We start from the raw sequence: 13,161 nt of genomic DNA, 5'->3' as shown, positions 1-13,161 counted from the left end.
GATTCTGATAGATTAATGCATGTTTAAAGGATGCTTCTGAGTGCAACAATCAATGAGGCAGCTTTTTTTATTTTTTTTAACTGATGTTCCTCAACATCCTCTTCACACTAAAAACAGATAAAGGAAGAATTTATTTAAGGACCAGGATCACAGACTACTACATCATCCTTCAATTGACTAGTTCTTGCTCAGAGTGCTTCTTTAGGATTATTTTGCAAAAATATTGAAAAAAATCAGCTTTCTTAATGTTATCAGATAGTTTTAGCAGATAGTTTGCAGCATAAAAACCTAACTAGTTTAAAGCAACATCAATTTGTTTGCTTCCAAACCTACATAAAAGGAAGGATGCACTGTGAGCAGCACTATAGTCTTATCATGACTATATGTAGTCCTGCTGAAGTTTGGTCATGTAGCATATTCAGGATGATTTCTGGCCCTCTGGAGCAACTAAAAGGTTCAAAGGGAGAGCAAATCAGAAATGACTTTCATCTGTCAAAACTACTAAGTAAAAAGAGAATTCTCTCTTCTGACAGGAAATCTGTTAGGAGATGGAAATCAACAGCCCAGTTCTGATGCTGATTAATACCTAAGTTACTCAGATATAATTTTTATAACTGGACAATATGTGTTTCTTTTCTTGGTGCTGAAATATAAACAGTAATAGATTTTCATGGGAGAAGAAAACCAAACCTATGTGACTGAATTTGTCTTCCTGGGCCTCTCACAAGATCCACAGACACAAGTCCTGCTCTTTTTCCTTTTTCTGATTATCTACCTGCTGACTGTACTGGGAAATCTGCTTATCATTTTGCTCATTCACATAGACTCTAGACTCCACACACCCATGTACTTTTTCCTCAGAAACTTGTCCTTTGCTGATCTCTGTTTTTCTACGACCACAGTGCCCCAGGTGATTGTCCACTTTCTGGTAAAGAGGAAAACCATTTCTTTTGCTGGATGCTCAACACAGATATTTGTTTTACTTCTGGTTGGGTGTACAGAATGTGCATTGCTGGCGGTGATGTCCTATGACCGGTATGTGGCTGTCTGCAAGCCCCTGCACTACTCCACCATCATGACACATTGGTTATGTGTCCAGCTGGCCACAGGGTCCTGGGTCAGCGGAGCATTTGTGTCTTTGGTGGACACCACATTCACACTGCGTCTGCCCTACACAGGGAACAATATTATCAACCATTTTTTTTGTGAACCTCCTGCCCTCCTGAAGCTGGCTTCAACAAATACCTACAGCACAGAAATGGCCATCTTTGCAATGGGTGTGGTCATCCTCTTAGCTCCTGTCTGCCTGATCCTTGTCTCCTACTGGAATATTATCTCTACAGTAATCCAGATGCATTCTGGGGAAGGGAGGTTCAAGGCTTTCTCTACCTGTGGCTCCCATCTCATTGTTGTTATCCTCTTCTATGGCTCAGCAATATTTGCCTACATGAGGCCAAACTCCAAGATAATGAATGAAAGGGATAAAATGATCTCTGTGTTCTACTCAGCAGTAACACCCATGCTGAACCCCATCATTTACAGTCTGAGAAACAAGGATGTCAAAGGGGCTCTCAGAAGAGTGACTACAAAATCATCTTTTTGAAGGTGGGGATCTTTTCTTTTTTTTCTGGCTTTCAGTAAGTCTTTTTTTTTTAATTTATTTTTTCTTTATTTTCAGCATAACAGTATTTATTATTTTTGCACCACGCCCAGTGCTCCATGCAAACCGTGCCCTCTATAATACCCACCATCTGGTACCCCCACCTCCCACCCCCCCGCTCCTTCAAAACCCTCAGACTTTTTTTCAGAGTCCATAGTCTCTAATGGTTCACCTCCCCTTCCAATTTCCCTCAATTGCCTTCTCCTCTCTAACTCCCCATGTTCTCCAGATTATTTGTTATGCTCCACAAATAAGTGAAACCATATGATAATTGACTCTCTCTACTTGACTTATTTCACTCAGCATAATCTCTTCCAGTCCCATCCATGTTGCTACAAAAGTTGGGTATTCATCCTTTCTGATGGAGGCATAATACTCCATAGTATATATGGACCACATCTTCCTTATCCATTCATCCGTTGAAGGGCATCTTGGTTCTTTCCATAGTTTGGCGACCGTGGTGATTGCTGCTATAAACATTGGGGTACAGATGGCCCTTCTTTTCACGACATCTGTATCTTTGGTGTAAATACCCAGGAGTGCAATTGCAGGGTCATAGGGAAGTTCTATTTTTAATTTCTTGAGGAATCTCTGCAGAGGCTGCACCAACTTGCAAGGCAGGGATCTTTAATCACGACAGTTTTTTTTTTCCAATTTATTTATTTTCAGAAAAACAGTATTCATTATTTTTCACCACACCCAGTACTCCATGCAAGCCGTGCCCTCTATAATACCCACCACCTGGTACCCCAACCTCCCACCCCCCCCGCCACTTCAAACCCCTCAGACTGTTTTTCAGAGTCCATAGTCTCTCATGGTTCACCTCCCCTTCCAATTTACCCAAATTCCCTACTCCTCTCTAACGCCCCTTGTCCTCCATGCTATTTGTTATGCTCCACAAATAAGTGAAACCATATGATAATTGACTCTCTCTGCTTGACTTATTTCACTCAGCATAATCTCTTCCAGTCCCGTCCATGTTGCACAAAAGTTGGGTATTCGTCCTTTCTGATGGAGGCATAATACTCCATAGTGTATATGGACCACATCTTCCTTATCCATTCATCCGTTGAAGGGCATCTTGGTTCTTTCCATAGTCTGGCGACTGTGGCCATTGCTGCTATAAACATTGGGGTACAGATGGCCCTTCTTTTCACGACATCTGTGTCTTTGCGGTAAATACCGAGGAGTGCAATTGCAGGGTCATAGGGAAGCTCTATTTTTAATTTCTTGAGGAATCTCCACACTGTTCTCCAAAGAGGCTGCACCAACTTGCATTCCCACCAACAGTGGAAGAGGGTTCCCCTTTCTCCACATCCTCTCCAACAATCACAAGGAAAAGTTCCGAAGGAACTCAAACACCTGGAAGCTAAAGACCACCTTGCTTAAGAATGCTTGGATCAACCAGGAGATCAAAGAAGAACTGAAACAATTCATGGAAACCAATGAGAATGAAGACAATTCGGTCCAAAACCTATGGGATACAGTAAAGGCGGTCCTAAGGGGAAAATATATAGCCATCCAAGCCTCGCTCAAAAAAATTGAAAAATCCAGAACACACCAGCTGTCTCTACACCTTAAATAACTGGAGGATCAACAGCAAATCAAACCAACTCCACACATAAGAAGGGAAATCATCAAGATTAGAGCTGAGATCAATGAGGGAGAAACCAGAGATACAGTAGAACGTATCAATGAAACTAGAAGCTGGTTTTTTGAAAGAATCAGTAAGATCGATAAGCCACTGGCTACACTAATCCAAAAGAAAAGAGAGAAAGCCCAAATTCATAAAATTATGAATAAAAAGGGAGAGATCACAACTAACGCCAAGGAAGTAGAAACAATCGTCAGAAGTTATTACGAACAGTTATATGCCAATAAGCTTAGCAACCTAGATGAAATGGATGCATTCCTGGAAAAATATAAACTACCAAAATTGAACCAGGAAGAAATCAACAACCTGAATAGACCGATATCTAATAACGAGATTGAATCAGTGATCAGAAATCTCCCAAAAAACAAGAGCCCAGGACCTGACGGATTCCCTGGGGAATTCTACCAAACCTTCAAAGAAGAAATAATCACGACAGTTTTAAGGATGTAGAGAGAAGTGAGTTTTTTGTAAAATTTCCCATTTTCATCCCATTCCTCCACTTTTTCCTTCTCCTGTTTTCCTATGTGTCTTCTAAAATAAACTTAGTAAAGGCCCTAGTCAATGTAAGACACCTTAGTAGACACAGACAAGAAGTATAGAAGGGAAGGACAGTGGGGAAAAAGGTTAGGGGATTAAGGAGTGCACTTGTGATAAGCACCGGATGTTTGGTGAATATATTCATCAAATATATTTTGAATAGGAGCATTTCTAGAAGCTGTGTATATAGACATGAAAAGTAAGGTCTTCATGCTGTTTAGTTCTAACATGGCCATAAATTCTCAATTTAATAATTTCTGAGATGTAAAAGAAAGTACATTTAAGGAATAAGAAATAGTAGAATTTTTCGAAGAGTATGTGTAATATAAGAAAATAGTGAGCTACAGCACCATTTATTGAAGAGACTGTCTTTTTTCCACTGTATATTTTTTCCTGTTTTGTCAAAGATTATTTGACCATAGAGTTGAGGGTCCATATCTGGGCTCTCTACTCTGTTTCACTGGTCTATGGGTCTGTTTTGATGCCAGTACCATGCTGTCTTGGTGATCACAGCTTTGTAGTAAAGCTTGAAATCAGGTAACGTGATGCCACCAGCTTTATTTTTGTTTTTCAACATTTCCTTAGCAAATCCAGGTCTCTTTTTTTTTTTGCCCAATTTATTTATTTTCAGAAAAACAGTATTCATTATTTTTTCACCACACCCAGTGCTCCATGCAATCCGTGTCCTCTATAATACCCACCACCTGGTACCCCAACCTCCCACACCCCTGCCACTTCAAACCCCTCAGATTGTTTTTCAGAGTCCATAGTCTCTCATGGTTCACCTCCCCTTCCAATTTACCCAAATTCCCTACTCCTCTCTAACGCCCCTTGTCCTCCATGCTATTTGTTATGCTCCACAAATAAGTGAAACCATATGATAATTGACTCTCTCTGCTTGACTTATTTCACTCAGCATAATCTCTTCCAGTCCCGTCCATGTTGCTACAAAAGTTGGGTATTCATCCTTTCTGATGGAGGCATAATACTCCATAGTGTATATGGACCACATCTTCCTTATCCATTCATCCGTTCAAGGGAATCTTGGTTCTTTCCATAGTCTGGCGACTGTGGCCATTGCTGCTATAAACATTGGGGTACAGATGGCCCTTCTTTTCACGACATCTGTGTCTTTGCGGTAAATACCCAGGAGTTCAATTGCATGGTCATAGGGAAGCTCTATTTTTAATATCTTGAGGAATCTCCACACTGTTCTCCAAAGAGGCTGCACCAACTTGCATTCCCACCAACAGTGGAAGAGGGTTCCCCTTTCTCCACATCCTCTCCAACACATGTTGTTTCCTGTTTTGTTAATTTTGGCCATTCTAACTGGTGTAAGGTGATATCTCAATGTGGTTTTAATTTGAATCTCCCTGAGGGCTAATGATGATGAGCATTTTTTCATGTGTCTGATAGCCATTTGTATTTCTTGATTGGAGAAGTGTCTGTTCATATCTTCTGCTCATTTTTTGATGTGTTTGTCTGTTTCGTGTGGGTTGAGTTTGAGGAGTTCATTATAGATCCTGGATATCAACCTTTTGTCTGTACTGTCATTTGCAAATATCTTCTCCCATTCCATGGGTTGCCTCTTTGTTTTGTTGACTGTTTCCTTTGCTGTGCAGAAGCTTTTGATTTTGATGAAGTCCCAGAAGTTTATTTTCGCTTTTGTTTCCTTTGCCTTTGGAGACATATCTTGAAAGAAGTTGCTGTGGCTGATATCAAAGAGATGACTGCCTATGTTCTCCTCTAAGATTCTGATGGATTCCTGTCTCACGTTGAGGTCTTTTATCCATTTTGAGTTGATCTTTGTGTACGGTGTAAGAGAATGGTCGAGTTTCATTCTTCTACATATAGCTGTCCAGTTTTCCCAGCACCATATATTGAAGAGGCTGTCTTTTTTCCACTGTATATTTTTTCCTGTTTTGTCAAAGATTAATTGACCATAGAGCTGAAGGTCCATATCTGGGCTCTCTACTCTATTCCACTGGTCTATGTGTCTGTTTTTATGCCAGTACCATGCTGTCTTGGTGATCACAGCTTTGTAATAAAGCTTGAAATCAGGTAAGGTGATGCCGCCAGCTTTATTTTTGTTTTTCAACATTTCCTTAGCGATTCGGGTCTCTTCTGATTCCATACAAATTTTAGGATTATTTGCTCCAGCTCTTTGAAGAATTCCAGTGGACTCATGAAAGAAATTGAAGAAGACACAAATAGATGGAAGACCATTCCATGCTCTTGAATAGGAAGAATAAACATTGTTAAAATGTCCAGGTCTCTTCTGATTCCATACAAATTTTTGGATTATGCTCCAGCTCTTTAAAGAATACTGGTGGAATTTTGATCAGAATGGCATTAAAAATATAGATTGCTCTAGGTAGTAGAGACATTTTAACAATGTTTTTCCATCCGATCCAAGAGCATGGAATGATCTTCCATCTTTTTGTGTCTTCTTCAATTTCTTTCATGAGTGTTCTGTAGTTCCTCAAGTACAGGTCCTTTACCTCTTTGGTTAGGTTTATTCCCAGGTATCTTATGGTTCTTGGTGCTTTAGTAAATGGAATCGATTCTCTAATTTCCCTTTCTGTATTTTCATTGTTAGTGTATAAGAAAGCCACTGATTTCTGTACATTGTCTTTGTATCCTCCCACGTTGCTGAATTGCTGTTTGAGTTCTAGTAGTTTGGAGGTGGAGTCTTTTGGGTTTTCCATATAAAGAACTATGTCATCTGCAAAGAGAGAGAGTTTGACTTCTTCATTGCCAATTTGGATACCTTTTATTTCTCCTTGTTGTCTGATTGCTGTTGCTAGGACTTCTAATACTATGTTGAACAAGAGTGGTGAAAGTGGGCATCCTTGTCTTGTTCCTGATCTCAATGGGAAAAATGCAAGCTTTTTCCCATTGAGGATGATATTTGCTGTGGGTCTTTCATAGATAGATCTGATGAAGTTCAGGAATGTCCCTCTATCCCTATACCTTGAAGCATTTTTTTTCTTTTTTTTTTCCAATTTATTTATTTTCAGAAAAACAGTATTCATTATTTTTTCACCACACCCAGTGCTCCATGCAAGCTGTGCCCTCTATAATACCCATCACCTGGTACCCCAACCTCCCATCCCCCTGCCACTTCAAACCCCTCAGATTGTTTTTCAGAGTCCATAGTCTCTCATGGTTCACCTTACCTTGAAGCATTTTAATCAGGAATGGATGCTGGATTTTGTCAAATGAGTTTTCTGCATCAATTGAAAGGACCTTCAATAAATGGTGCTGGGAAAACTGGACAGCTATATGTAGAAGAATGAAACTCGACCATTCTCTTACACCGTACACAAAGATAAACTCAAAATGGATAGAAGACCTCAGCGTGAGACAGGAATCCATCAGAATCCTAGAGGAGAACATAGGCAGTCATCTCTTTGATATCAGCCACAGCAACTTCTTTCAAGATATGTCTCCAAAGGCAAAGGAAACAAAAGTGAAAATGAACTGTTGGGACTTCATCAAAATCAAAAGCTCTGCACAGCAAAGGAAACAGTCAACAAAACAAAGAGGGAACCCATGGAATGGGAGAAAATATTTGCAAATGACAGTATAGACAAAAGGTTGATACCCAGGATCTATAAAGAACTCCTCAAACTCAACACACACAAAACAGACAATCATATCAAAAAATGGGCAGAAGATATGAACAGACACTTCTCCAATGAAGACATACAAATGGCTATCAGACACACAAAAAAATGTTCATCATCACTAGCCATCAGGGAGATTCAAATTTAAACGACATTGAGGTCTGACCTTACACCAGTTAGAATGGCCAAAATTAGCAAGACTGGAAACAACATGTGTTGGAGAGGATGTGGAGAAAGGGAAACCCTCTTACACTGTTGGCGGGAATGCAAGTTAGTGCATCCTCTTTGGAGAACAGTGTGGAGATTCTTCAAGTGGCGGGGGGTGGGAGGTTGGGGTACCAGGTGGTGGGTATTATAGAGGGCACGGATTGCATGTGGGTGTGATGCACTGGGTGTGATGAAAAAATAATGAATACTGTTTTTCTGAAAATAAATAAATTAATTTAATAAAAAAAAATACTTCTCCAAAGAAGACATACAAATGGCTATCAGACACATGAAAAATTACCCAACATTATTTGGCATCAGGGTAATACAAGTCAAAACCACAATGAGATACCACCTCATACCAGTCAGAATGGCTAAAATTAACAAAACAGGAAACAACAATGTTGGTGAAGATGAGGAGAAAGGGGAACCCTCTTACACTGTTTGTAGGAATGAGAGCTGGTACAGCCACTATGGGAAGCAGTATGAAGGTTCCTCAAGAAGTTAAAAATAGAGCTACCCTACAACCCAGTAATTGCAATACTAGGTATTTACCCAAAAGAAAAAAAAAACATCGTGATCTGAAGGGGGACCCGCACCCCAATGTTTATAGTAGCAATGTCCACAATAACTCAACTATGTAGAGAGCCAAGATGTCCATTCACAGATGAATGGATAAAGAAGAGATGGTATATATATATATATATACATTCACACACAATGGAATATTACCCAGCCACCAAAAAAGATGAAATCTTACCATTTACATGGATGTGGATGGAACTGGAGGGAATTATGCTGAGTGAAATAAGTCAATCAGAGAAAGACAATTATCATATGGCTTCACTCATATGTGGAATTTAAGAAACAAAACAGAGGATCGTAGGGGAAGGATGGGAAAAATAGAATAAGATGAAATCAGGGAGGGAGAAAAACCATGAGATTCTTAACTCTAGGAAACAAACTGAGGGTTGCTGGAGGGGAGGTGGGTGGGGGGATGGGGTAACTGGGTGATGGGCATTAAGGAGGGTACTTGATATAATGGGCACTTAGTAAACATTAAGTCATGCAATGGATGAATAACAACTCTACATTGAAAATTAATGTTACACTATATGTTAACTAATTGAATTTAAATAAAATAAATTTTAAAAGAGTAAAAAAAATAAATTAAAAATAGAACTTCCCTATTACCCTGCCATTGCACTACTGGGTATTTACCCCAAAAATACAGATGTCGTGAAAAGAAGGGCCATCTGTACCCCAATGTTTATAGCAGCAATGGCCATGGTCGCCATACTATGGAAAGAACCAAGATGCCCTTGAACGGATGAATGGATAAGGAATATGTGGTCCATATACACTATGGAGTATTATGCCTCCATCAGAAAGGATGAATACCCAACTTTTGTGGCAACATGGACGGGACTGGAAGAGATTATGCTGAGTGAAATAAGTCAAGCAGAGAGAGTCAATTATCATATGGTTTCACTTATTTGTGGAGTATAACAAATAACATGGAGGACATTGGGAGATAGAGAGGAGAAGAGAGTTGGGGGAAATTGGAAGGGGAGGTGAACCATTAGAGACTATGGACTCTGAAAGACAACCTGAGGGTTATGAAGAGGCGAGGGGTGGGAGGTCGGGGTACCAGGTCGTGGGTATTATAGAAGGCACAGATTGCATGGAACACTGGGTGTGGTACAAAAATAATGAATACTGTTATGCTGAAAATAAATTTAAAAAATTTAAAAAAAAGAAAAGAAAATAGTGAGCTACAAAGCCAAAGAGTGAGAAAGGCTTTGAATTCAATACTGAAGAATTTGCCCCATATGTAATCCTTAGAATGATGAAGATTGGAGAATTCATGGGACAACAATAAAAATGAGGATAAGTTAAGAAATGGAGGGCAGGAACACCTATTTTATGCCTTAGTAGGGCATTTATAATAGAGATCATTGCTTTGTATCATGACTTGAAGCCATCCCTGGGTTGATAGTTGAAAATATTTCTCAGCATAGGATTGGGTAGTTTAGTCAAACTCAGGAATCTCCATCTGTAACAAGCCCCATGTGATTCTTCAGCACAATAAAATTATATGCTGCTTTTTAGGCAGTGGGATGGCTTTTATTTAAAAGAATTGTGTGATTATTTTGCTTAATGTCTGATTCCACCATTACCATGTAAATTCCATGGCAATAAAGACTGTGACTGATTTGTTGATCCTGTGTTATACTTGTAGAAAAAAGTCCAGCCATTGCTATTACTCAGGAAATATAATTTTAAATGAATAAATAAAGTTGGAGTTTAGGAGAGAGATATGGGCTGGAGAAATAGATTTCGAAATTTACTTCATATAAATGCAAGTTTTGACACACCCAAGGGTTTTAGCAATACTTACATCTTGCATAAATATCCCAAGATAATTCTGAAGTGCAGTCCTGGACGAGACATGGTGTCAGAGACAGTAGGAAAGTATCCGAGATGGAACCTTGGAGTTATCAATGTTTCAAGGTGGATGAAGAGTAGCAAATCAGGCCCAGGGGATCAAGAATCAGAGGAATAGAAAGAGAAGCTAAATAAATGTTTTGTCAGAAGGGGCAAGAGGAGAGGCCTTCCGGGAAAGATTTCTCAAATGTCTCAGACTTGTATATTTTGATAAAAAGTTACTGAATTTGCATATAGTTGCAGACTTTTAAAAAGCATACAGAATAATTCCTGAAGAGGTGATTTTGTGTTGAAAACTGAAGGATGAAAGAGTTAATCAGGTAAACGTGTGGTAGGATGTAAAAGGTAAGAAGGCATCGAGTAAGAATAAAGGGGAGGACAAAGATACAGTTGTAGTGAAAAGAAGGGCCATCTGTACCCCAATGTTTATAGAAGCAATGGCCTCAGTCGCCAAACTATGGAAAGAACCAAGATGCCCTTCAATGGACGAATGGATAAGGAAGATGTGGCCCATAGACACTACGGAGTATTATGCCTCCATCAGAAAGGATGAATACCCAACATTTGTAGCAACATGGACGGGACTGGAAGAGATTATGCTGAGTGAAATAAGTCAAGCAGAGAGAGTCAATTATCATATGGTTTCACTTATTTGTGGAGCATAGGAAATAACATGGAGGATATGGGGAGATGGAGAGGAGAAGGGAGTTGAGGGAAATTGGAAGGGGAGATGAACCATGAGAGACTATGGACTCTGAAAAACAACCTGAGGGGTGGGGAGTGGGAGGTTGGGGGAACAAGTTGGTGGGTATTAGAGGGGACACGGATTGCATGGAGCACTGGGTGTGTTGCAAAAACAATGAATACTGTTACACTGAAAAGAAACTTTAAAATAATAAAAATAAATGAATAAAATCTTTAAAAAATAAAATAAACACTGCTTTCCTGCACAAAAAAAAAAAAAAAAAAAGAATGAGGGAAGAACAGGCTGCCAGGAGAATGTATCTAGAGTTATGTTTTAGATTAAGTTTGAAATTTCTATTAGACTTGGCAAATGGACAATTAGATATATGAGCCTGTGGTTTATGGAAGTAGTCAGGTCTTTGGCCATCAACAGTGTGTAGATGGTATTTAAACCTATGCAAATAGATTAATTACTCAGGAAGAACTTATTGAATGAGAAGAAAAAGAGGTCCATGCTTTTACCAAGGGGAAGTTCTAAATTCAGAAAGACAAGGGAATTCAACAGGTGAAGAGAGTTAAGGGAAGAAGGAGAAAAACCAAGTGTGTGTGGAATCTGGAAGCCAAGAGAAGAAATGGTTTCAAGAAGAAGGAAATAGTCAACTGTGTCTAAGTTGCTGAAAGTTCAAAAAGGAAGATATAGGGCGCCTGGGTGGCTCAGTGGGTTAAGCCGCTGCCTTTGGCTCAGGTCATGATCTCAGGGTCCTGGGATCAAGTCCCGCATCCGGCTCTCTGCTCAGCAGGGAGCCTGCTTCCCTCTCTCTCTCTCTGCCTGCCTCTCCATCTACTTGTGATTACTCTCTGTCATATAAATAAATAAAATAAAAAAAGGAAGATATAGAAATAACCACTTTAGGTTTGCCTGGGTGGCTCATTCAGTTAAGCTCCCCACTCTTGATTTCAGCTCAGATTGTGATCTCAGGGTCCTGGGATTGAGCCCTGTGTGTTGGGTTGTGCGCTCAGTAGGGAGTCTGCCTGAAGTTATCTCCCCCTTGCCTCTTCTCCTTTCCTTTCCCCCTCCCACTTGCACTCTCTCACTCTCTAAAATAAACAAATATATCTTTTTTTTTAAAGGAAAGAAAAAAATGACCACTTTATTTGAAACAATAATGACTCTGACAAAGAACAGATCCATGGGAAGAAATCAGAGCTTGATTGGAAATGGGCTAATATGTGAACAGAAAGTCAGCAGAAGAGGAAGTGGGCATAGACACACCTTTTAAGATTCTTTTTTTTTTTTTCCCTGAAGAGAAGCTTTAAAAAAATAGATCAGTAACTGAAGGGGATATGGAGCCATGTAAAGGGTTCTTTATGTTGGGATAATCAGAGCATATTTGTATCCTTCTGGTTATCACCCAGAAGAGAAGAAGGAAATGGTTTCAGATTAAAGAGATTCTGCAGGAGCAAAATCTTTGGTAGATGAGTTAGCCCAGGATTCAGAGTACAAGTGAAAGAGTCAGCCTTTAATAGACAGTTCTACAGGGAGAAAATCTGAATGAAAGTGCATGTTCATACAGGTGGGTGGGAGGTTTGAAGAGGGGAACATAAGAGGCTACCATTTCTCACTTCCCTTGCCCTTCTTACCACATACTTCATTTTCCGTTCCAAGTGGAGCACATATGGGGTACGGTTGTCAGATGAAACTGAAGGTGTGAAATAGTCATTTTCAGAAAGGAAATAAGACTGGGTTCAAAAGGTGCTGCAGTATACTGTATTCTGGAAGGCATGGCTGAGGATTGCAAAAAAATGCTTAAACTAAAAATTACTTTACCAGTTGAATACACTCATGATCAAATTACCAGCGGGTTTTAAAATGTGGAGATGACAGAATCAAATATCTTCAGAAAGAGTAAGGAGCGAAAGAAGCTAGAACCAAACAGATAGCCAAGAAATGTAACTTAATACCACATTAATGAGACATAATATATGATTTTAAAAATAGAAGAAATTAACGGAGAAGAATTATTTTAAAATATAACTAAGGTGGCAACTTTGAAAAAAAGTTAAAAGTTCACCATGTAAAGATAAATTAGAAATTTTTTAAATTTATTTTTATTTATTTTCGGTGTAACAGTATTCATTTATTTTTTTCAATTTATATATTTTTAGAAAAACGGGATTCATTATTTTTTCACCACACCCAGTGCTCCATGCAATCCGTGCCCTCTATAATACCCACCACCTGGTACCCCAACCTACCACCCCCCCGCCACTTCAAACCCCTCAGATTGTTTTTCAAGTCCATAGTCTCTTGTGGTTCACCTCCCTATCCAATTTACCCCAAC

General features: G+C 39.4%; 1 protein-coding gene across 1 annotated transcript; it reads left to right on the top strand.

Annotated features, from left to right (window-relative positions):
- Positions 1-670: 670 nt before the first annotated feature.
- LOC122914249 (olfactory receptor 2D3-like) lies at positions 671-1,655 on the top strand. Its single transcript, XM_044260880.1, has one exon. It carries the CDS (start codon positions 671-673, stop codon positions 1,601-1,603), a length of 933 nt encoding a protein of 310 aa, XP_044116815.1. The 3' UTR covers positions 1,604-1,655.
- The last annotated feature ends 11,506 nt before the right edge of the window (positions 1,656-13,161 follow it).

This window comes from Neovison vison, chromosome 7, assembly GCF_020171115.1.
Source record: "Neovison vison isolate M4711 chromosome 7, ASM_NN_V1, whole genome shotgun sequence".
Classification (NCBI taxonomy): Eukaryota; Metazoa; Chordata; class Mammalia; order Carnivora; family Mustelidae; genus Neogale; species Neogale vison.
The sequence above is the reverse complement of the archived record's forward strand: the minus strand, read 5'-3'. Positions and strand labels throughout refer to the sequence as shown.

Coding starts and splice junctions, on each gene's coding strand:
- LOC122914249 (XM_044260880.1), top strand. CDS start 671: ATGGGAGAAGAAAACCAAACCTATGTGACTGAATTTGTCTTCCTGGGC.